This window comes from Plectropomus leopardus, chromosome 4 (assembly GCF_026936395.1).
Source record: "Plectropomus leopardus strain MGB_pleo_1.0 chromosome 4, ASM2693639v1, whole genome shotgun sequence".
Taxonomy (NCBI): Eukaryota; Metazoa; Chordata; class Actinopteri; order Perciformes; family Serranidae; genus Plectropomus; species Plectropomus leopardus.
The window spans coordinates 24397501-24423157 of NC_142179.1; the positions used below are offsets into that span (position 1 = coordinate 24397501).

Sequence of the window (25657 nt, forward strand, 5' to 3'; positions counted from 1 at the left end):
GTCTTGAAGTGTTGGCATACAAAGACGCTTAATCTGGGGTGCTCAAAGTTTTGACCATTTAGTGCCAATTTAGGGAGCAAGTGTATGACTGAGGGCGGCACAGGAAAAGTGCATTTGGAGATTATCCACTGAAATCTATATCTATCTATATCTAAATCTAACTATAGTTTACAGCACTTGTATTGATCACAAAACGTAAAACCAGCAACAAGCATTATACCAGCTTAAACATCAGCACGTCATCATACCCAGGTGACCAAAATGACCTGGCCCAGCATTGGCTCAAACTCAGCAAGCTGGGAGAAAAGTAGGGCCGCGTCTGGTTGCCCTTCAGTTGAGACTCGGGTTGAATTATGCCCCAGAATGGGGCCAGATAAAGTGGCCCAATTCTAGCTGCCACAGTAAGAAATAAGTCAGGCCAAATGCAGTTTCCTGACTCAGCTGAGACTGGGGATGAATAGAATGCCAGAATGGGGCCAGATAAACTGGTCCAATTCCAGGTTTGGACACTACCATCACTAAGCCGATATCAAAAATGATCTGGCCCAACACTGGCCCAAACTCGCTGTGTGTCAGCTGAGACTTAGGATAAGATGCCCCAGAATCAGGCAAAATAAATCATGCTGTCAACACTGCCATAACTGTGTACCGACATTAGCATTTAACTCAAAGCACTATGCTTAAGTGCAGCATCACAGAGCTGCTACCATGGCTGTAAACTCTTAGTTGTGCTACTAAATCACGATGGAATGTCTGCACAAAACTCCTGTCTTTGCACATTGTGTGTAGCACTGGGCACAAGGAAGAGCACTTTAAGTACAGGAAAATACCAACATGTCATAGAGCGTCTTGGACTAGTTATTGCCATGAAAACAAAACACAATGTGTCACGTTTGTACGAAATTATTGTTCCATGAGAGCTACAATTCTACAATTTCATTTAGCAGATGCTTTTATCCAAAGCGACGTACAACACAGAGCTAATAAATTCTAAAATTCATTCAGTCATCATTTGCTTATTGCATGTCCTTATCTCACTCCTGTCATCTGTGTTCATTCCCAGTTACTTGTATCAAATTAACTTTCAAAGAGTTTGAATAACTAAATGAGGTTATGTGCATGCTAATGGCATCATAGGAAACTGTTTATTTGCTTGCACATGATGATTCAGTGCATGACATATTATTAGAGCTAACAGCTGATGGCAGTGATTAGCCTTTTCTGATTCAAGAGGGCGGTTAAGAGTTCATTTGGAGCTCCACTCTGATTATTTAAGATGCTTATCGCCCACTGCTGATCAGCATCCAGCAAATCAGAATATATCCGATGACCCCGACACTTGAGGTGTTGTAGTGGCAGGGGATTACACAAAGCTAGCAGTTGGTGTCCATGCTTTTACATCCTACATCCTATCCTTATCTGCCCCACCTCCTCCGTAAGGCTACGATCCAACTGTAATCTGTGCCTGGCCAGGGTGTGTTTAGGTGAAGAGCTCAGGGACAATCAGACACAACTTGTTAAGATGACGCTCACCTCTAACTGAGAAGAGACAGAGAATTTAAGCAGAGGTGACATATACCCTCATATTATTTTATAAAAGGTATTGACCCGGGCCGCTTCAACTGAAGTAATCTCCACAGGCATCCCCATCCTTGTTTTTTATACCCTGAATATCAAGGTAGAGAAGGGGAGAGAAATATCACCGAGCGCTCAGACACTGTTGCTAAAGCGGAGAGGGGATGTTCGCATATTCACATGTCTGGCTGGTCTTTCTTTTTTTCACTGCATCTGATGCCTCTCCGCTGGCTGCTTTGGTGCTTCACTTGGTTGGCCTTGTTGTTTTTGCTGTGGTTTCTAGTTGCTAGCTAGCAGCTCCCTGTGGATATGTGATGCCGTGCCCCTGGCTGCAGTTCACACACACTCTCTTTTTCAGGCAGCGAGGGGGGGAAAGAGAGGCAGAAAGAGCGAGAGAGAGAGAGAGGATGTTTACCATGCTGTGGAGCTGCCTGCTTCGCAGCTTGTCTGCCTCAGCCACAGCATCAGACCAGAGACAGAAGAGAGAGAGAGAGAGAGACATAGGGGGAGGGTGCACTGCATCTTTCTTTCCTTCCCTCCCTCCTTCCCTCTTTTTGCGCCAATTTTCCCCTCCTCCACTCTCGCTTTTATATTTCTTGTCTTCGCCTGCCCTCTAAAGGCCAAAGGGCTTTGCGCTCTGTATGTATATGTGTGTGTGTGTGTGTGTGTGTGTGTGTGTGTGTGTGTGTGTGTGTGTGTGTGTGTGTGTGTGTGTGTAGCAGTCAGACTGCATCAGGCAGTGGCTTTTGCTCGGCATGTGAATTTCCTCCCCTGTGCTGTAGCTTCAGAGCTGAGGTCTTAGCGGGGCATTTTAACATCCATGTGTACACACGGACACACACACGCACACACACACAGACACATACGCACACACGCATAAAGGATGGTGTAATTACCCTGTGCTCTCATGTAATCCCCCAGGTGCTGTATTTATCTCCACTGCAGCATATCTGACACCCAGCGCCAATACCTGGATTCACTTCAGTTGCCGTCCCTGCACCAAAACCATTCCCCAGCTTCTAGTCTCATAACAGTGTGTGTATTACATTACAAATTGCACGTGATGCTATTTGTTTGTCTTGTGTTTGAAAATATGTAATTTAGCACTGGCTAGGAACGTTGACGTCTGTATCAAGTGCAGCTGAGCTGTGTGGTGGTGGAGCATGAGAGCAAGTTTTATTTCCCAAGATGGATAATAAGCGATGCTCTTGTCCAGAGGGTGAAACATACAAGTACAGGAAGGGAGGGAAATATATTGAAAACAGTTGAAAAGCAGAAGATACAAGCTGATGCTTAATGGAAATAAAATGGAGAAAGTCAAGCAGGTAAATATGCAGATGTGACAAACGGCAGACGGCACACACCGTCACACACGGTTAGCTTTCAGGCAGACAGATCTACAATCAAACACACAGCTGTACAGTCAGTCGTACAGACTTTCAGGCACACCGAGCCCAGGGCCGTGCTGCAGGGGCCCTCTCCTCCCCACACCAGTGTCATGCCTCTGGTTGGAGCCTGTCTGTCAACCGGGTTTGACATTGCATTTCTTTCTCTGGTGCTGATGATGTGCATCTTGTGTGTGACGGAACAGAGCAGAAAGAAGGCTTGAAGAGACAGCTGTAGGCTGGATTGGAAACTAAAAACAATGGAGCGTATTGTGGTTATTTTATTTTGGGTGGAATTTTTGTTTCAGATAGTTTGATTTAATTTTTGATATTCACGAGTCTGTGGGTCACTGTGCATCTTCAAAACTAGCTTGTATTGTGAGTGCTGCGTTGTCTGGTACTTTATGCTTAAATTATCACTATTTATGTTCAGTTCATTCCCACATCTTTGCTGCTGCAACAAGCCTTTTTACCCCGAGACTAGAACATAGTTTCATCTTACATTCATGAAATTTATGGTTTTAAGAATCTGTGCCATAAAGTACTTTAAAATTTTATTTCATGAACATAAAATGAATGTATATGGTTTCCTTATATTTTATTTTAGATTTCCATATACATTACATTTATTTTACAGTGTTAATTAACCACATGCACCTTAGCAGATTTAACTGGGACCACTGCATTTGCATGTGAGAGTGATAGAGACAGGGAGGAGAAGATGGACTGTTGCAAGTAATCATTTCAATTTCCTCCACGATTTTAATGGTGAAGAAAAAGTTGTTGCATTCAAGTATGGATTTGGATGTCGATTAACACAGCACATTTGAAGCGTCGAAGCATTCAGGGAAGCCCTAATTTTACTCTAATTTTGTCTATCTTAACTTTTGTGATCTTCTGCATATTATAACAGTTTAAGTGTTCCCGCTGAACAAAACTACCGCTTTAACACTGGAGTTGTAAGAAGGAATGGGAGAAGCAAACCATCTCCTCCTCATTTGGTTAATAACACTACAGAGTGCTGGGGATCGTGGCCCAGGCTGAAAGGCTCCTTGCAGTTCAAGGCTGCTGGTCCTTTCAAAGGACGGCACACAACATGATATATTGTGAAGCTGCCTCAGTCTTCAAAAGCCATCCCAGATTTTTTAGAGCTCATCTGGAAAGGGACAAAGATGGATCTGTTTTCTAGCAGGCATGAAGTTGCGTGTTCCTCTATGTCTGCATGGGGTATTATAGTAGTGCTTTTAAAAAAAAAAAATCCACATTCTTGTGTTCCTCAATCTTTCTGCTATGTGTCACTCCATGGTTGGCTTCACAGCCACTCCCATTGCATGAGTGTAATAGCGAGGACAGCTTGTTATAGAAACCTGGTGATTATGACCTGCTGTGAACAACCTCACTCTCTCTCTCTCACACACACCATGTCGCTCCGTCTCCCTCTCCCTCCCCTCTGCCTTTCTCTCGTGGCCACTTTGATCAAATCTGTGCTCTTACGTCCTTGACTGCTGCCCCCGATGCCTGACCCCTGCATTTGAAATTTCCCCGCTTATGTAAAAGTTTATGTAGATTAATGCCACAATTTATGCAGATTGAGTTTTTGCCACTCAGGCTTGAAGCACTAAAAGGTAGATGAGCGCTGACCTTCCACGCTAACAGCTACGTGAGCTCTCACCGATTATCTCATAACTGCTACACACAGTGTTAGTTCAGTGGCAGACAGAGAGATGGAGAGCAATTTCAGAATTCATATTGTTCCATTTGTAACTTTTTTTTTTTTTAGATGTCATTTACAACATGGCTGTCTTTTTGTCAAAATGGCATTCGGGAGGCTTAGTAAGTGTCGTCTATGTCACAGTGCACCGCACACACATACAATCGGCCCTCCTTTACAACATAATTCTGTAGCGCCAGAATGTCTGTCAAATAGAAACAACTGGCAGCAGTGGTATCAAGCAACTGTCTGTGTGTGTCACGCCCGAGCCTCCACAGAGCCGTAAACTCGCAAGTGGCAGCAGCATTGCCGAGGTTGAACAGTCAAGTGCCATCAAGAGCAGTTTGCCATAGAAATGGGTCTATCTGAAAGCAAACAAAGGGCTCACACTTGACTCGACCCGCTCCGTGTAGGCTAAGTGCGCACGGGCACGTCTGACACTGGAAAATGGCTTTCAGTCTGAACAGACAAAGCGAAGAGTAGAAAGAGTAGACGGTAAATGTCACTGTTCTAACTTTCCTGGCTTTGTAGGAGGGGGGAAAGTGTTACATTCAACTATGGCTGTCACATTTGCTTTGAATGCTGGGCAGCGCTCAGAAGATAAAGTCAAGGATTTTGGAGAGGTTTTGAATTCACATGTATTTGTGTTGTGGGATTTTTAACACCAATGTGCCTCGTATGCCTATTTTACTTAAAATTATATTAACGAATTTCACAGAAAGCACAGAATAGACAGTATTTGTAGAATGGTAAGAAAAGATATTCATTAATGAAACTTTGCTGCTATAAATCATGCTCACAAATCTCTTTTTCACATCTCAAAAAACTTTTAGCGAAGCAATTTTCTGATGTCACTGTCAAGGTTTAATGCGAGTTTGTCAACCCCCAGTAGCCCTCTACGTTTGTGTTTCAGATGATAGCCATGAGGTCAGCCGTGGAATTGCATCAAAAAAAACAGGAAAGAGGAGCCTCCATCAGTTCACCAACCCTCTGCGCCTTTTACACAAACACAAAGTGACCCGCCAGTCACACAGTTACGACAAAGTGTCAGCTGAAGTTAGTGCTGAAGTGAGCTAAAAGCCCTGGCTGGCACTGAGGCCCAGTGGGGAAACAGCTGTTCACTTTAACTCCTCACTTCCCTGAGAGTGTGAGTTTCTGTAAGTGTAAGTGTGTGTATGTGTACACTGTATCGCATATGCATTTGTGTGTGCACTATTTATATCTGTTGCTGCGTCCTGTCATTGACCCGTGCAGTGTCTCTTCCGCCTTATTTGATAATGATGCTGCAGCCTACAGTAGCTCGGCTGCATGTCAGCGTGTCATGTTATTGCTGATGCCTCAGTTTACATCAGACTCATTAGCCTCCTGCCCTCAGGACAATTTGCAGTTATAAAGTTTAACATTTGAAGCTCCTATGTGAGATTTAGAGGGATTTAGGGGCATCTAGCATCAAGGATTACAGATTTCAAACAGCTGAAACTTCTCCTGATTAGAATTCCTTCACTGTTCATGGTTCAGGAGGTTTTTACCAGCAGCCAAATTATCCATAGAGGTCTCTTTCTTTCCAAAACAAAAAACCCAGGTGAATTAAACTAGTAAAAATACTGAATAAGTCAGTATAACGCTGAAAATCATGGTTTGTCCCATGCTGTTCGGTCCATCAAAGATGGGCCATTAGCCATCACTTGCTATAGGACCCCCTCGAAAACGAGATGGTTCATCTCAAGGTGTTTATCCTAATGAATAAACTTGTACAACTTGCTAATGTCTGCATAGTAATGCCTTTTTTTCTCTTAAAACTTAAGATCAAGACATTCAGGAGGTTTTTACCAGGAGCTGAATTATCCACAGAGGTCTCTACCTTGCAAAAACAATTGCACTAGGAGATTAAAACCAGAAAAAGCAGTTTCATGTTACAAATCAGTGTTTCTCCGACATTGTCCAGCACGTCAAAGATTGGCCGCTTTCTTTGATAACTTATGTGTGCTCACCTTATTTCTGATCCAGACATTCAGGAGGCTTTTACCAGGAGCCGAATTATCCGCAGAGGTCTCGTCCTCTACAAAAAAAAAACAAAAAAAAACGGACAAATGGATCATTGAATTATTCAAACCAGCTAAAACACTGTCTACAGCAGTTTCATATTAAAAAGATGAAGTGTTTTTCCAACACTCTTGTTGCAATAGGGGCTGCGAAACTACAGTGGCTGATATGAAAATGTGAATGGCCCAATCTAGAGCAATTGTTTTGTTTGTCTGTTTGGGGCTACTGTAGAAACATGGCAGTGCAACATGGCAATCTCTGCAGATGAGGACCCGCTCCCTCTGTAGATATACAGCTCATAATTTAAGCACAACAGTTCTTATTTTCAGGTGAATATACACTAAATATTGCACTGTTCTTTTCCATTTCTGCCAACATACCCCCCAAAACCTATATAGTGGATACATACAAACTACAGGTGGATTCTAAATTTAAGTCACATTTAAAGCTCAGTAGTAGTTTCTTTTCTAACAACTTTCAGATGATATCTCTCGTAGAAGAATTCGGGGGGGGGGGTCAGAGAGTATTCATGCAGTAGTGGTTTGGATTATGTTTTGTCATGGTGTGTCTGAAGGTTGTCACATCCATGTACTTTGTGTCGAGCACTCCACCAACTGAATACATGATTCACTGCCGTCCTTGTGCTTTCATGTGGAGAGTTGTCTTATCTTAATAGAGGCAGTGGCAGATCCTCTTAAAGACACTTTGTGTCATTGTACTACACAGTGTTTGCAGCTACTAGAAATAACTTGAGTTTGAGTTTGGGTCTGTAGCACAGGTAAAAAGAAAGAAAAGAAAAAAAGAAAAGTTTTAAAGTTTTTAATGTTAAGCATTTGAAATCAGGCTTGTTTCAAGTTGTTTCCTGTTGCTGTAACATGGCATGTGACTGTGGAAGTAGCATGTAGCAGCTTTGGGCAGTGATAGAAATGCCTGAAATCAAAGTCTGTGTGATCTGACCCTGTATTTCTCTGCCCCCACCAGGCTCAGTTCTCCTGCAGCAGACTGATAGAAATGGGAAGACTGCGCTGGATCTGATCTCTGCAACAAGTCAGAGGGACGAGCTCCTCAACAGCGCGCATGTCGGAGACTCAGCCCAAAGAAACCACTCGACTGAGGTCTTGAACCGTCCCCTCCTGGAGGCAGGTTCCTCTCTGCTGTCCCACCTCATTTTCTCCTACCAGCGCGAGAGGGGCCTGCCCCGCCACTCGCAGCCCAACGACAAGTCCCACAGTCTGAGCTACACACTGGTCAGGGCTCTTGTGACACACTCCCACCAAAAGGTGACTTTGGGCTGGACAGACCAGCGGGCAGTGAGGCTGGTGGAGGATGCAGAGACACTGTTGGAGCTCGGCAGAGGGAGTTACCTGGGGCAGATGTCTCAGGCTGTCAAAGAGTGCACAGGGGAGAATACACTGTTCCTGATGGAGATACTAGAGGATCTAAAATGTCGGGGGGAAGCACTAGTGGCTGATCTGTGACACAGAATCAGTAGACAACACACCGAAAAAGCTTAAATTTGAATGTGAAACCTGTGATTGAAACTATAAAACTATAGTTTTATGATAACTATAGTGTAGACTGGGTTTATTTCACTTGCTTGTTTTGTGTTTTTCAAATAGAAAAATGTTCCTTAAAGTGCATTTATGTTAATTGAGTTGCATGTTTTTATGGCAACACAAAAAATTCTGTATAGACTGTGTCTACCTCAACTTCTTGTTTTCCACAGCTACGTTGTTCAAAGATGACATTGTTTTTTCACTTTAATAACTATTATTTAAAACAAAAATAAATGAAAATAACTCACATGCTCTGTTTTCATGCTCAGACCATCAAATCAGCAGAAGTCAGATACGCTGCACAAACGGACAGTTCGCCCCAAAATAAAAAATACATATTTTTCCTCTTAGCTGTAGCGTTATTTATTAAACTAGATCGTTTTGGTGTGAATTGCTGCGTGTTGGAGATGTCAGCCATAGACATGTCTGCCTTCTCTCCAGTATAATACAACGAGTCGGCACTCGCCTTGTGGTGCTCAAAGGGTTAAAAATATACATTTGAAAAACTCAACAGCAGTGTCTCTTTCCAGAAATCATGACCTTGTTTCTCAAGATAATCCACAGACCTTGATGTGAGCACTTTCATATAGGCACTATTTTCTCTGCACTGAACTACACCCATCAGCCAAATCACCGCGCAGAAGGAAGCTTGTTACACAGTGTTACAGTTCAGCCGAGGAGGACGCCAATAACGTAAACATCCCATGCTGTCACGAGTATGGGCGATGGAACAAGTAAGGAGACGGGGATTTGAATCTGTGTGAAAGCAGTCGGTGTCTCAGACTGAGATGAATGGCTGTATATTTCCTTTGCAGCTACACATGTAAGTTTACAAACAAGACTGTTGAAGCGTTTTCACATTTTGCAATAATCCAGACACTTTGAAGATGATAAAAAATATTTAATCTTGTGTTTGTTTTCTCTCTTTTTTTTTTTTTTTCAAAATAAGCAACATACATTAGATGCATTTCATTTCTCAAACCGGAAATATATATATCATATTTTCTTTCAACCCTCCTGACCCACCCATGTCTCAGCTCATTTTTCCTGTCCCAAAGTGTCATTGGTTAGAACTGGGCACATGAAGATGATGTCACAGGCAGGCAACGTTGCAGGCGGAAAAAAGACAGATCTTAGAAAATGAGGCAGGCATACACCTACTTTACAACATCATCACCAGACCATCAACAGGCATACTGTATAAAATACAAACATAAATTAAGTAGTTAGCTATATACAGTATTTAAAAAATAGTCTTATTGCAACTCGGTGCAAATAAAAGTGCTTTTTTCCCTTTACAGCTGTCTGTCTGATACATTCCTTTATATAATTTATTTTCTCTACATCGTACAAAATAAAAACACTTTGGTTTGCTTGCAAACGGAGCCAAAATCCATTAATAAATAAATAAAAAAAAAAATTTAAAAAAAAAGGTATTTGGATGCAATACCACACTATAGTCACCACAATTTGCTGTAAAATAACTACACACAGTAGTAGACACACACATATCAGGTATTCAAACAGTCCCTTCAGGCATTATAAAAAGCCATCCTTCACGAGCCACAGAGTGTGTTTGTTGAGGAGGCTATAATCAGTCTGCGACGCTGCTCTTAGGGGACAGTCTGTTATTGTCTTTCAAGTGGATTCCTCAAAACAACAAAACAAAATCAATGGCTCTCTGGAGTGACAGATCCAAGCCTGTTGATATTTAAGCATGGAGATGGATGGGTAAAGACGGAGGGAGGGAGAGGGTACAGGCGATGGCAAGCAGACAGGCAGGGCAGAGAGGATGACAAAATGGCAGAGGAGAGCTTTAGTTGTGGTGGGGAGGGGGTGTAGAGTGATAAACAGACAAAAAGGGAACAAAAAGATGGAGAAACGGGGGGAAAGATGGAGGCAGGGATCATAGGATGAGAGGAGAACTCCTCAAATGTAGCCTGAGCTGTGATCTTTCAACAGATGCTCAGCAAGAAGCCCAGGAGACCGTCGCTTCAGACAGGGTCGCAACCCCGCTCACTGACGAATGAGGGAACCGCAGAGAGAGCAAACGCAGAGAAGCATGATGGGAAGAGGGATCTGAAATAGCATAAAACAAACGTGCACACACACACACACACACACACACACACACACACACACACACACACATCTCTCCGTCCCTGACATCTCAGGCCTAAGTCCCCTCAGAGCCTTGCCTTGTCACACAGCGACTTGCTGCTCATCTAGCTGACGGCCTTCTCCACCAGCACACCAAATAACAGCTGGCACTTCTGCTGCACCACACACACACACACACACACATACGCACACACACACACTTTGCATGCTGACACACATCGACTGAATCTAACGCATCAGTCTACAGCTGGAGGGGAGATACAATTGTAACACACACTGACGCTGAGAAAAGCAACGTGTCTTTGATTGCATAAACGTGTATACGCAAACACTCTTACATGCACAGTTCACATACACAAGCCTCTGTCTCTGGAAAGACAGATCAAAGTTGAGCTGTGGGCACAGGAGGTGGGGCAGATGGAGAGGGCGGCCAGCCTGGGGCACAGCATCACAGAGAGCATGTTTGTGTGAGTGTGTGAGTGTGTGTGTGTGTGTGTGTGTGTGTGTGCCTGAGCGGGAGTAGAATGTGCCTGCTCAAATGGGATGTTATGCTTTCATCTGTGAGCAAGTAGGTACAGTATGTGTATGCGAGATCTCTTAAAGAAGTATTCACATGAGAGGACGGTGGGTTCTTTACTTGGTGTCTGCATGCATTGCTTGTGTGCGTGAGAATGCTTCCTTGTGTGGCCGCCGAGGCAAAACACAAGGGGAGATGAGAGGAAGGGAGACCAGCCTTTCAAACAAGATTAGGGGCTGTGGCTGCCTAAAGGCCTGCCTGCCTGGCGACACTCTGCATAGACTGGGTGACATCTATATTAACATCACGACAGCAAAAGGCCCAGGCTGCTGCTCCTCCTGACAGACAGAGGAGCCTCACTAATTGACTGACAGTACACTTTGACATGTTTTTAAGGGGTTAAACAACACTACAGCTAAAGTATCTGGATGTTTAGAAAAAGGTTTGGGGGCAAAAATACCAACTCTACAGTTTTGTTCTTTTTTTTTCTCCTCTGGGTATTATTTAATGATAATTATGTAATCACAATCTATTTTAAGAGGAACAGACTCACTGTATTTTAAACTAATACCACTGTTCACTGTGGTTTGATATCTTTTTTTGCTTTGGATTAATATCTAAAAATAAATAAATAAATAAATAAATAAAGCAAATTTGGCCATTGTATTAAAGCACAGATACCACCACAAGCCTTCAGTCTGTTGGTCCAGGTTTGTGTTTGTGTAGAGGGACATCGTATCTGGAGGCTACGACCATAATTGCTAATCAACTTGGCTGGCTGAGTATAGTGGAAACCATCCAAATTACTGCCAGTAAACATAACATCATCAACACATCCAAGAGAGGAACAAAACAAAAGATACTTCAGTACAAAAACAATTAGAAAATATCAACATATTACCAAAATTATTTAATAATAACTGCAATTTGAGCTACAAAAAAAAAAAAACTTCTATTGCAGGTGATGATGCAGAATGTTAGTATAAGGCTAGTATTTTGATAAACACGGACGCACTGAAAAGGTCGTTTTGGGACAGTAAGTATAAATGTTAAAACTCGTTTTACTCATTGTGTGACACTTGTGGCAAGCAGATGGACAGAGTCCTCTGAGCTGTCAGAGTGATGGAGAGAAGAAAGGAGGAGAGCGGCTCACACGGCTGAGACAAAGGTCATTGCATCCATCCTTCCCACTCGCCTTTAAAATCAATCAAAAGCATAATGGTGATGAGAATATTTCTCATCTTTTTTATACAAAAATTACACTTCAGGAAACTGTACTGTACGTCATGGGCAATTAAGGACAGAAAAAAAGGTTTTAGAGAAGAAAATAGGAAAGAAAAGAAAAGAAAAAGGAAGTATAGCTGAGCCAAGCTGGTCCAGAACCGTCTTCCTCTGCTCCTCAGTGTCCAGTTATAGAGCACAAGAAGAAAAGTGGAGAAGAGAAGAGTTGGTGGGCGGACTCAGTCATCTACCCGGGGTTGTTTTTCTTCCTTTTATTTGGACTGGGATTGGGATCCAGTTTCAGCTCTCGGTACTGCACCTGTTAAAACACACACACAGACACACACAGACACACACAGACACGCACGCACACACACACACACACACACACACACACCACCCGGTCAGGTGGAAAGAGCAAAGGATGCTTGAATAGCACAGAAACCCTCCAGAGGCTCTCTGAGTCCAGCTGTGTGGAACAGTGGCCTCAGGGAAGGGATTACACACTGATTACAACACACACGTACACACACAGAGATGCAACATGAAGACACTCACATGCACACACACACACACACACACACACACACACACACACACACACACACGCAATCCATGTACACTGTTCAAAGCTCGGAATACACTCGTGCTTGCACACACAGACAGACGCACACAAAAATACACGTACACACGTACTTCCACAGATGTGGGACAGTGGCCTACGGGAAGGGATCACACAAACAAACAGAAAACAGGGCAAGGCCTCATGGGAAAGCTTGGAGAGACAACAGAGTCATCTCAGCATGGCAAGATGGCTGGGAGAGAAAGGGCAAAGAGATGGTAAATGGTGATGGTAACGAGATGGTTACTTCCTTATCAACTTGTTACTAATCACTTTTAGCTTGGTATTACAGCCGGGCTATATGAGCTATAAATCATATTGCAATATTTGTGGGCTATATCACCCAAGATATGTAAACAGTTACTATGAAGTTAAATAAAAAAGCCAATGTTATAAAACAGAATTAAAGTAATGTTATAATTAAGTTAAATAAAATATTGTTACACTAAAATTAAATGTAGTGCTAAAACACATTTAAAAACACATTTAAAAGTCTCAAACCCTCAGTTTATGTGCCTTTGAATAAAGAGCCTATTATAAAAGTCAGATAGACAAAATTCATTTTATTATAAAATGTATACGACCTACTGGCCAGACAGATTATGCAACACGCTGAAGGTTTTCATTGTGACTGCATCATCCATGGTACAAAAAAATAGATAAAAACCAAAATGTACAATCTCCTCCTCATTTTTCTCTGTCCACTAAGCTGAACCTCAGACTGTGTATCCACGACAAGTGTTTCTTCTTCTAAATAATAAATGGAAGCTGTATATGACCTGACCTGATGAGGCTCCTGCACACAGGTGGAGCACGTGTAAGCCATTATGTGCACAACAGCAATATCAACTTACTGTTACTCTCCCCAGATAATTAAAGCAAAAGGAAACATGGTGACACTGATATGGTTTAATGATAATTGATTGATTGATTTTAAGTTAGTTTAAGGCATCACACGCACTGGGCGTTCATACCTTTTTAACACCCCTAAGAACAAGGAAGCCTCCCACCAAGACTGTTTTAATGTCATGCTGAACCTGTTTAGCTATATAGCATTTTTTTAAACAGCATTTTACTTTTACTTTTAGATCTTAATGTATCTTATGTTTGTTCTCTCATGTATGTTGGAACAGTTATGTAAGTGTAAGCTTACCAAATCAGAATCAGAATCCAGTTTTATTGCCAAGTACATTTACATATACAAGGAATTTGACTCCGGTGTTCTGGTGCAAAACAATTAACATAGAGGTGGAATAAAAATAGTGAATTTAAATAGTATAAGACATAAAAAAAACTCACAGATTTGCTGTATCTCTGCATACTCTGTGGCCCCACTTTAGCCTAAATCTAAATAATCAGTTTGACATTTGGGAAAAACACTCATTTGCTCTCTTATAAAGTGTTGAATGAGAAGAGCAATATCGCTCGTATATGCGCCAGCTAAATATGATGCCATAGCCAAAAGCTGGCAAGTTTAGCATAAAGACTGGAAACAGCTAACCTTGAACTGCCCACAGGTAACAGAATACACTTAGTGTAAAAATGACAACAAGCATAAATATAAAAAGTATAAAAGAAAGTGTATAAAAATGAAAGTGCTTTTAACAGATAAACACACAAATGCAAAACCATATCAATGTGATGTTTCATAATGGGCATCATCAATTGCAATTTACAATTGCAATGTGCAATTCGGTGGACATCGCCGAACTGTAATGTTCTGCATTATCACTGAGGGAGTGTCAGCTATTTCTCCCACGAGGAACTGATTCCAACTTCATGTGACGCTTCACAAAGATGGCAAGCAGAGCTTAGAAAGGAGCTGCTCTTAAGTGATGGACACTCAGACGCAACAGCATCACAGTGGCTGAGCGTCAACAACCAGAGACTGTCACTCTGGCAGTCTCTTACTTTCAGATGTGTGTGCACGCACACACAAATACAGTCGCTAGCCTAGACAGATTCAAGACACTGACAAGCGCGGCCACTGAATAAGAATACTAATAGAAAAAAAAAACCCCAAGACTTAACAGTCACAGCACCAAAGAGCCAGTATCATCTGTGGGATCCTTCCTCGGCTGATGTACTGTAGGCTACTCTGCCTGTCTGACTGACTGACACCCTCTCTGATTCTCCAGGCAGACAACAAACTGACGTCAATATGGTGTCTCTGTTCTGTCTCATGGTGGGTCTGTCTGCTGTGGACGGGAACAGTAGCGTCTCTCAGCACTGGCTGGGAACGAGCCTTTATCATCCATATTCTACTGGTTCCCACTGTCGTTTCAATGACGCCTTCCAGTATCCTCTGCCTGCATGTTCAAATCTGAGATGCAAAGAGGCGCGTGTGTGTGTGTTCACCGATGAAGACACATATGAAAAACAGTGAAGAGGATGCACACACACCCCCGCACCTCCTACATCATGCAGACACACAACACACCCTGCCGCTCCTGTATCATTAAAATCCCATACAAACCCACACACTGTGTACACACACACACACACACACACACACACATATACAGTGGGGAATTTCCGTTCCTCTGTCTCACAGTGGTGGTCACCAATGTCTCGTTAAGGTGCTTACAGAGTGGTTAGGTCAGCATGTGTTGCTCTCTACGCCTCACTAGGCAGCCAGACTGCACTGATACAGATCTGAATACTCCTCACTGTCCACAAGGCAAACTAACATCCTACCAAACAGCTGTACAAATAAAACCAGTTAGCTGGATACAGCGAGAGAGCAGAGAGAGTATGAGGTAGTCTGAAAGGCACAGAGGAAATAATCCAGGTGCAGAAAACAAGGGAGGAAAGGAATGACGGAAACAAAATCGAGATGGGACAGAAATAGATAGAAAGATGAAGGGAGGCAGAGCAGAGAGCAGGACAAACCAACAAAGGAAACAGGAGAGAAAACAATGAGAGTGAGGACAAGACTAGGTGAGACAGAGGGAGATCTGTGGACACTCGGGTGATGACAGATACTGTTCTCATGTGGGTGTGGATCCTTTTATAGCCCTGCCAACTAAAGCAGACAGCGGAGCGAAAACCCAGGGGACAGAGAGGGGTTTATATGGCCCCATCTGTGTGTGTGTGTGTGTGTGTATATGTGTGTGTGGTTAGAGGACCATGACAGTCCTGGCAGAGTGCCCACACTGACTGCGATCATTGCCATGGGTGCATCCATGGATGAACATGTGATTTAGATTTTTTGTGAATTTGCTTGCAATTATTTGCTATTAAAAGTGTTCATGTAACTATGCTACATGCAGATGTGCTGTTTTAAGGTTAACTCTCATAGTTTATGTTTCAGCCAAAAAGCTGTAAGCCTTCACCATAGATGTATAATAATACCTACATCCCAGATGACGTGGCGTCTATTTATTCCACTGGAACTGCTCGCCTGCCGCATGCGGCAAAAAAAGTTTCTAGCTCCTGCTTCAGCGGTATGCGAGCCACTGAATATGCGCAATTGTGTTTTTCCTGCTGGCCCCGCATGTAAGTTCCCGCTCAACTCCTAGACTTCACATTGTGATGGCATCACAGATTTTTAAATTGCTTTTCTGAGCTACAGGAAAGTTTTAAAAATATAAAACCTCAATGGTTTGATGCCTCTTAATAGAAAGAGACATAATTGACCTTGTTTGCAGTGCAAGGAGTCTATTAACAGTTTTACATACGCCTCTTTTATAATGGTGGCCTACAGGGAAAATTCTGTCTGAGCGGCAGGGGATTTTTCGCTGTGTTACCGCAAGTGGCCACTAGGAAAAATTGGCTGCAAGGCTGAGCTGCTTTCCTAGGGGCGTGGTCTTCAGCCAACATGCACCTGCATGAGAGGAAGTGACTCCAAGCACCACATGGTAGTCTGAATTCATCATTAAAAAAGGGAAACCAAAAGACCGACAGGACAGATTCAAAACGCTAGTTAGCCAATTAGCAGATTAACAACAAAAATCGATGTTGAAGGAACAAAGGATATTTATCGTGCACTAGTGAACAATAACACAATTACAAACTGTTTCTGCTTACAGGCTCAATGACTAAAGAAACACAATCTCACCTCATAGTTTGTGTTGATCTAAATCTGTCTTGACTTAAGCCATTTGTTTATCTGTTTTCTTCACTTCTGGTTCTCTTCTTGTGCGCTGAGCTGAACTGCCAATCAGATTGATCTCATTCATCAATGGGCTTTGCCGTCTCCAACACCAAACATGCTAAATTGACTGAAAAACAGCCGTAATGGACTGACTGGTGACAAAGGTACGAGATACACATGGCAAAAAGTAGGATGACAAAAGCTCATCCAAGGCCTGACATTGACTGCCATCAGCTTGGTGTATCAGGGCCCTAAATTCCTCACTCATGAGAGAATCAAATCATTCAACTTTTAATTTATCAAAATGTTTCTCCACATGCATTTTGTTCTCACTCATCATTTGCTGCAAGCTACCATAGATCCAAAAGTAGGGCAGGTATTGTGCGGGATCACTGGCTGTTAGTGGTCCCATTACACGGCCAAACGCCTACAGCAGCAAAAAAGAAACACGGCAATTTAATTCTGAGCGTTGACATTCCTGTCCAAACAAAACTATTTGTGAGCTCAGAAAAACAAAGAAAAGTTTGCATGTCAGTAGAAAGTAGGGTTTTGTTTCTCATGAAGAATAGCGAAGGGGATCGACAAAAACAAAGGGTGCGGGAAAAAAAAACAGTATCTCAATCAAACAGGAATTCTCTCTGTGAAGAGCTGCCAGCCAAGAGAAATGGGGCTTGTGCGTCACAAGTTCAATTCCACCTTATAGGTGACAGGCCTGCCTGATGCTATACCCTTGGCTCCCCCGCTCACCTCACCTAATAACACACACACACGCACACACACACACAAGCACTGAATCCATGCAGACAACAAGAGCTAGTTAAAGTCAAAAAGAGAAGAAAAGGCAGAGTAGGCGAGGAGAAAGTGGGACGTTAGCAAAATAAAAGAAACTGGAATTGGGTGAAAGTAAAAAAGTGTGGTAATGCGGCGAGCACATAAGCAATTTGGTAGCGTGAGTGGGGAGCTTAAAGGGAACATCGACAGGAGAGGCAGTGGGTAAAGACCCAGCGCCGCTCAAAGGCTGCTCCACCCTCGCTCCTCTCCTCTCCTCTCCCAAATGTTGACAGTACAAGTGCAAAACAGGCTTTGAAGTGTGCTCTGCTGAAGGGGCGCCGTGTACCGTGCTTCGTTTAACGGTGTTACCCACAAAGCATCCCGGGACCTGCTCCTCTCTCCCTCTCTCACTGTCTCTCTCCCTCTCACACTGAACCTTCGACTGTGTTTTGATGATGCCGGTGTGGGCAGACAGACAAGGCGAAACCAAGGTGGGTGACAGTGTGCAATAAAAAAAAGGCAAATAGGCGAGTAAATAAACGAAGTCAAGAAAGGCAAGGGAGCAACATTTTAATGATACTATGTTATTCTGTTTTCCAGTCCTTTCCAGAGCACAAAACTCAGCGGGTTTCATCTCATGTGATGCCTAATGGAGCATAAGGGTTATTAAATGTTTCCAGGGAAACACTACTGTGTATAGTTCACACATCTGCAGATCGGAGGATTCAGCACTCATGTCTATTGCCGGGAAAGAAAAGGTATGTCAAGGTGACACAAATCAGTAAAAAAATTACAAAGTAAGGAAAGTTTTGCCTATTAGCTGCTGTGGCACGACACATACTGAATAGTGACTAATTGGCCACTGGCATTGAAATGTTGAAATTTGTCACAAAAGTGGAAAAAGGACAAAGCAGAGGAGAGAGAGGGAGACCTCTGGTAGATGTAAGTGATGGCATCTGGCAACGTTTCAGCCTTTAACTATCCTGCCTTTGACCCCTGTATGTCCGGTGAGGTTTCATCCCCTACATAAATGTTGTCTAAAAATATTAACCCGACTCCCCGCTGCTCATTAGGCGCTAAATTGGAATTCATGCTTATTTTTGTTCTGGGGGTTTGATCCAGCTCCTTTACACCGATCATAAAGGGCCACTTGGCATGCTAATTGCCTTGGCCCTGCTTACGCACTCCCTAGCTCACATGGCTAATGGTGTCGTAAAACATACTAGTGCACTGACACCTCCCAAACGCCAGGTAGGGAATACTTAGCTCTATAAAGGTGCACAGTCTGGCCTCGTTTAAGAGGACATGAAGGATTCCCTGATAATGACCATAACGATAGCGTGTGCCGGTAAAAGAGCCAAACCAGATACAAGAAACTGTTACCCGGAGAGGGACAGTGACTCTTTCATGCACACATGCTCTACATACCATGCAGGCCGTTAACATTGCTGCTCACAGAGGGACATAATGATTTAAGTAAACTGTTCAGGTGGTAAAAAGGCAACTCTGCCTGTTGCAGCTTCCGTGCACCACTGGGGATTTTTTTTTAAAGGGTGTTTGACAGAGTTGTTAGGGGCCCGGTGTCATTGATTTAAAGAGCTTGTTTTGGAGTGTTTTTGCTGCTAAATGCAAAGTTCCTTTTATGTACACTATAAAGATAAATGAATGAAAACTATCAGACGGAAAGCTGCTCCACAGTTACTGTGGGGCTGCACAGTGACACACATTATGATGGACTGTGGCCCAGTGTGGATGCCCTTTGTATATAAAGTCATTAGAACCTCATCAGTTCTCGCTGCACTGAAGCACCTCCAAATGATGCGGAACACTGCGCTCAAACACCCCCAACCCACCGCACATGCACTACTGCTGGGAGAGCATGTGTGTGTGTGTGTGTGTGTGTGTGTGATTATGTATGTGTGTGTTAGGTCACACCAGGGCCCTGAAATAGCACTTCATTAGTCATCCACGGTATCAGGCATAGTGGGCCCCTGCACCAATGCCAGCGGGTGCCATGGACACGTGCCCATGAGGGGACGCTCCATTTGGACCCAAGGACCTCTCTGCATCATCCGAGAGCCTAAAGGGCTTAATCCCCACAGACAGTTTTGACCCAGTGAGGCGGGGGCAGGCAATGAGGTGAACCCACAACCGGAGGCAGCCGCGGGACGCACCGTTGAGCAGAACGTCCTGGTCTGTTTTTAGTCAACGACCGCTGAGTCGGGTGTCTTCGCAAAAAAATTAACCTTTAGATTCAGTGAGAAAGTGATCACCACAGGTCTCAGGTCTTTATCAGCTGAATGAGCAGTGAATTTCATGACCTTATTGACACAATCAAGCTTACCCTGACCTAAATAATCAAACTAATCATCTCCAATGATCAACTCAACTTGTACTTTCTGTCCTGATTCCTCCTGTTTCTCTATTTACATCCTCACCTTTCCTCCCCTAAAATCTATTCTTACCCTCTCCCTGGGTCTTTCACCCTCATTACTTGGTGAGCCTCCAAACTGTCAGTGAAACCTGGCAACAATTACTGTTCCAACAGCTGCAGCAGTAACCGTTACAGTAGCACTTACAGTATTACTTATACAGTAGGCACAACTCCAGCAGCACGGGCACCAGACCAGAGCAGCATGTCTGCCCCCACCTTCCCTAGCCAGCAGGCCCTCATTAGGGGCCTTGTAAAGGCCTCATACCTGCCGGGCCTGGGCCCCTTCTTCGCTCCGGTCCTCCAGGCTCCAGGTGTGTAAGGTGGCTGCACTTCACCAGAGGGGACAGCTCGGGCTCATTTAAGCTGATGGCTACCTGCCTTGTGCCTACTGCTACAGCAGGCCCCAGTAAAACTATGAAACTGTAAAACTGCACGTGGGCTGATAAGGGGGGGGGGCTGGCTGGGGTGTGTAGGGGAGCAAGGATTATGACCCTGTAAAGATGAAAGAAGTTGCCAGCAACAAGCGATCAAAGAGGAAGTGTGTCAGCGCTGATGTGGCAGGGGATTGGTCGTATCAGAGGCCCTGGGTCGTTCAGCCTCAGCCTGCATGTGTGTTTATGTGTGCGCTCATGCGCGTGTATATTGAATTCAGCACAGCAGGGCTTAACGGCCACAGCGGACACCATCGGTGCTGGATAACACCACGACTTTCACAAGCTGCCGCTTAATTGCAGTTTAAACTGCACTTTGTCCTGAGCAGCACAGCACGTTACTGTTAATGCACACACACACACACACCTATATCTTACCTAACGAAGCATCTGTAGTCTTCAGCCACAAAGTTAATCTGATCTCACGGTTAATGTAGAAGCAAAACCGCATGGGGCTGGTTAACTGTTGGTTTACACTCTGTTCCAATTACTAACATAGCTGGGAAACAACAGCTAACTGTAATTGTGTGTGAGTGTATGGAGTCAATCAACCTAGTTATGTACTGGGCCCCAAAACTCACTTAACCTCGTTATCTTATTACACGGGTCCAGTTATGTATGTGGAAATTGAATTAGACTAGGAAGCTATTAATAGGAAAACACTTTGAAACAATTAGATTAGACATCTGTGTGGCTAAAACAATGGATAGTGAGTTCATCTTACATTAACAAGTACAACAGAGAGACGCCAACGGCAGAGAGGAATAAAAAGAAAAAAGACAGCGTTAGAGACAGAGGAGATAATAAAATGAGCCCTAACCCTTGCCCATGTCTGGAACTGACAGATGTGTTGTCAAAGAGATATAAAAGATGAAACAGAGATGAAAATGGAAAGTTCACCCACCACTTGTACATCTGAGGGCACTCTGGACAGAAAGTCTAGCAACTCGTTGTTATCGATGGTGTAAGGGTCTCGAAGCTTCTTGGTGAATTTATTCACACCTGTAGAGAGAGAGAGGTGGGAAACAGAGGTGGATATCAGCACATGTTGTACAAGTTATTAATGCATTTATAGCTGTTGCACTCTCTGAATATTTGAAATTGTGTCTCTCGGAATGCACCGATTTATCGGCTAAACATTGGTATACGACAATAATGGCCTCGTTCTTGCAAATACGCCTATATTCATTGATGGCAGTGGTAGATGTTTTTCTGTTGTGTCACATTAATTTTGCGCAGGATAAAAAGCATGGCTCCAGACTAACAGCGTCCCCTTTTACCAGAGAAAACAGAAAATGTGGGACAAACAGAGATCTTCCCTGGGATGCCTTTGGGTTAAAGGACGCAGTAAACTCACTTTAGACACATCAGGAGATGCACCCTATTGTAACGCTACATTGTGAGCAACGAACGGCTCATGGAGGTTGCACTGAGTTACATTCAGATACGTTCAAGCCCTAATTAGTAAAAGCAAGTACTGGGGTAAGGTAAATTGTAATGCCATCATGATGCATTCATAAACTTGTAAAATTGAATTTTCTGGGATGAAACTTATATGCAGTTGTTGAAGGGGAAAATGGCTTTGGGTTTGTGGGTTTTCACAGCGACATAAAATAGATATTAGAGAAGGTATTATGAGATATATAGGCTTGTGAAAAGGCTTTTGACGCAGTTAATATTTTAGAGATGATGTTTTTCATGGGAATAGTTATATAAAAGGTTATTTCATGAATGTGTATGATTCAATTTGTGCTCAGTGGAAGATCATTTTAAAACAGTTCAGTTATTTTCTTATATTGCAAATTTCCTTGTTTCCCTGGCAAAATGGGGGAAAACTAACAAAAACTGTATAAACAGCAATGTAAAAACATGGGTATAGTTTATCAGATGAACTGTTATTTCGAACTTCAGTATCCGCCAACAATGTAATCGGTGCATCCCTATGTAACTCATTTTGTCTCAGTACAAGAGATAAAAAGCAGCATGGAACACTGAAATAGTATTGCTCTGACACGTTTACTCAGTTACCCTATGACATAATAATTTAACAATACTTTTTAAAATGAAATTAGCTTCACTTCCAGTACATTTAAATAAACATTACACGTTTTGACATCAGCTCACCCCAGGCTAGCACAATGTATCTTAGAGGGATAAAGTAGATGATGACGGTGGCCACTCCGAAAGCCACAATGGCCAGCCAGCTTAAGAAAGGCACAGTCCAGTTAAATGTGCTGAAAAGAGAAGAAAAAAGGGACTGTAAAAAATAAGGAGACATGGCAAAGCTCAGCTCTGCCAAACATTTCACACAGGAGGTAGAGAGGAGTCAGGAAGGGCGTTTTAATTCTTTTCAACCCAAACAAGCTGATCTGGATGTCCCTGCACTACAAATTCATCACACTCACTGGAACTGTGCAGACAGAAATAACTTCGCCCCTAAGTCATACAGATCAGCACTGCAGGGTGAAAATGGGCTTTGACTCTCTACATCTCACACTATGTAATCAGTAAAATGCTTTCAACTTTACAGAAACACAGGTCACAAATGTGTCGGCTTGATTTAAAATGTTTTTAACTGTAACCAAAGAAGGAACCTGCGGCCTGACTCCTCTTTTTACTACAGCTTTTAATCAAAATGAAATTCCCTGGCTTCCCTTTGCTTTGTATGTATCAAAAGTGAAGGCGCTTATGTATGCACAAGTGAAAAAATATTTTTTTTGTGTGTGTGTGCAGCAGTGTGTTTAATCTAGTATATACATGATTGAGTTAAGAGGTCATGCAGGGTTAAATGAGATGTGATGGACATAAAGACAGACAGCCTGTGTGTTTGTCTCTCAGGGCCGAGTGTCACGCTGGCAGTGTTTCCGGAGAGCAGCACAGTTTTACTCAGTTAGGCTGGCAAGGGGAAGCGGGGCAACCTGACACTGGGACGTGCGAAGCAGAGCGGAGCGGGCCCGCTGCCGAGGAGCGGGCTTACGACTCACTTCTTTATCCTCTCGCCATAGGAGGCCACTTCATCCAGTGCATTCTGCACACTGATGCACACGTCCTGAATGGCATAAAGCTTGTTCATGAAGCCCTTTCTCTCTGAGTCCTGCATGAGGACAGATAGAGATGTAGGCGAGGGAGAAAGAAAGCAAGGGTGAGGGAGGAAGAGATGGAGAGAGACAGTGAAGAGAGGGGAGGAGAGAGAAAGAGGGGAAAGAAGACAGAGGCTGGGCACAGGCATCTTTGTGGAAACAATACATTTTAAATAGCGTCAAAGATTTGGGAAGGGAAGCCAAATCACTGGATATCCTGCATGAACTGACGGAGTGCTTTCATTCCAGGCAGTAATAGAGATATAAAGTCGGCAGAACAAATCAAAATGCTCACACAGGAAAATTTGAATATGTGAATAGAGAGGCAGAATTAAACTGAAAGCCGAATGGATACATCAATCTTTGGTCGCTCTCTCTCTCTCTCTCTCTTTCTGCCGCTGCCAAGATGGCTAGGAAGACCGGGCAGAGCCCTCTTTTGTTCTACTGGCTGGCACACTGTGATGATGTCACCAGCCGTGACATCATTATCATCCTCATTAAACGTCGTCACCCACCATGAAGAGTTCTTCCTTTTCAACTTTTGATGGTTGAGAACTTGAGAACACTGTGAGGAGCGGAGGGGGGAGGGGGAAACCACAAACTAGACGGGCAATCTAACATCTACAATCCTCCCCTCTCTCACTGAAACAAAGTGAAGAATTGAAGAAGTCATGCAACAGTCAACGAGCTGCCTGCTGACTGACAGGCAGGCAGGGACAGGATGGATCTGGACAGAATGAGGTGACAGAGAGTGATCGAGAGCTGTTGGCTGAGTGGGGACATCAACACGTAGACTGCTTGCGGCTGGATGTGATTGGTGGGCATGCTTAGGAGACAAACGGGGGGCATAACAAGAGGAGGAGCGCTATCATTTATCAGGAGAAAGTTACAAGTGTGGTACTATCACAGGTGGTCAGTTTACAACAACATGACAGCAGCAGACTTTCATTATAACATCATCCAGTTCTAGTACAAGCATGCAGTGAACTCTTGCTGATATACAAAAATGTTGGTTTTTTTTAGGGAAGGGAGCATTGCTGTTATTCTCTAGGTGGAAGAGTTGATGTGCTCTTTTCTCCTGTTGTTAAGGAACAGTGTGTAGGATTAGGTGGCATCTAGCGGTGAAGATTATAGATTGCGACTAGCTGAAACTTTTCACGTTTCACGTGTGAACTCCTGGTTAGGGTTACTTTAGTGTTCCTTGCTCAGGAGGTTTTTACCGGGAGGCGAATTATCCGCAGAGGTCTCTTCCTCTCCATAGCAAATGGACCAGGTTATTTAAACCACAAAAAAAAAAAACCAGAGTAAAGCAGTTTCACATTACAAATCAGTGTCTCTCTGATTCTGTTCAGTTTATCACAGATTGACCACTCGCCCAGCACCTGCTAATGTGTGCTCAACTTTTTTTCTCTGATGACGAAAGGTCCAGACATTAAGGTTTTTACTGCAAACCGAATTATCTGCAGAGCTGTCTTCCTCACCAAAACTCACAGACCAGTTGATTTTAAATCATAAGAAAGACTGAAAAAAGCCATTTCATTTGAAAGAATCAGGTTTTCTCTAACACTGGTCACTAAAGAGGCCTATTACTATTCCTAGAATAGCAAAGGCATGACCCCCCCACTTTCCCTCACACTGGCTAGTACTCACTGCCTTCCTTGGTTGGATTGGGTAGGTTTAGGTAAGCTGAGTGAGACTGATTGGGGTAAGAATGTCAGGGTAAGCCATTCAAAGCAGAATAAGGCAGAGTCGGGGGGGGGGGTCTTACCTTTGCTATCCTAGAAAACGAATATTGTGGGTTGCGGAGGGGCTGGTAACTACGGTGGCTGACTATGAGACACAAAAATCTCCCTATCTAGAGCCAGTTTGGTTTGTCTGCTCTGGGCTACTGTAGAAACGTGGTGGGAAAACAGTGCAGACTCCATGGACGAGGACCCGATCCCGATACAGGCATAAACGTCTCATTCTAAGGTAATGAAAACACAACAATTCTGATTTCCTTTGATTATATACTAAGAAAACACATTTATTATATTCCATTTCTGTCTATGTTGTATTTCCCTCTAAATCCTACACACTGGACCTTTAAACAAA

At 43.3% G+C, this 25657-nt stretch overlaps 2 protein-coding genes across 12 annotated transcripts in view; one reads left to right on the plus strand and one right to left on the minus strand.

Moving 5' to 3' along the window:
* The window catches only part of slf1 (SMC5/6 complex localization factor 1), a 37375-nt gene extending 28856 nt beyond the window's left edge, over nucleotides 1-8519 (plus strand). For 2 of the 4 annotated variants that reach the window (XM_042488200.2, XM_042488199.2), the window contains exon 18: nucleotides 7696-8519. In XM_042488200.2, the coding sequence (XP_042344134.2) occupies nucleotides 7696-8192 (497 nt within the window). In that variant the 3' untranslated portion in view covers nucleotides 8193-8519. Of the gene's footprint in view, nucleotides 1-5584; nucleotides 5829-7695 lie in introns of all 4 variants that reach the window. The other 2 variants (XR_006105902.2, XR_006105903.2) reach the window with 2 other exon arrangements.
* Nucleotides 8520-9329: 810 nt separating this feature from the next.
* mctp1a (multiple C2 domains, transmembrane 1a) overlaps nucleotides 9330-25657 on the minus strand; it is a 162823-nt gene continuing 146495 nt past the window's right edge. For 7 of the 8 annotated variants that reach the window (XM_088076899.1, XM_088076897.1, XM_088076898.1 and 4 more), the window contains 4 exons: nucleotides 23468-23577; nucleotides 22608-22717; nucleotides 21388-21485; nucleotides 9330-12448 (listed from right to left, as the gene is read on the minus strand). In XM_088076899.1, coding sequence (XP_087933025.1) covers nucleotides 12377-12448; nucleotides 21388-21485; nucleotides 22608-22717; nucleotides 23468-23577 — 390 coding nt within the window. In that variant the 3' untranslated portion in view covers nucleotides 9330-12376. Of the gene's footprint in view, nucleotides 12449-21387; nucleotides 21486-22607; nucleotides 22718-23467; nucleotides 23578-25657 lie in introns of those variants that run through there. The other variant, XR_015776463.1, reaches the window with a different exon arrangement.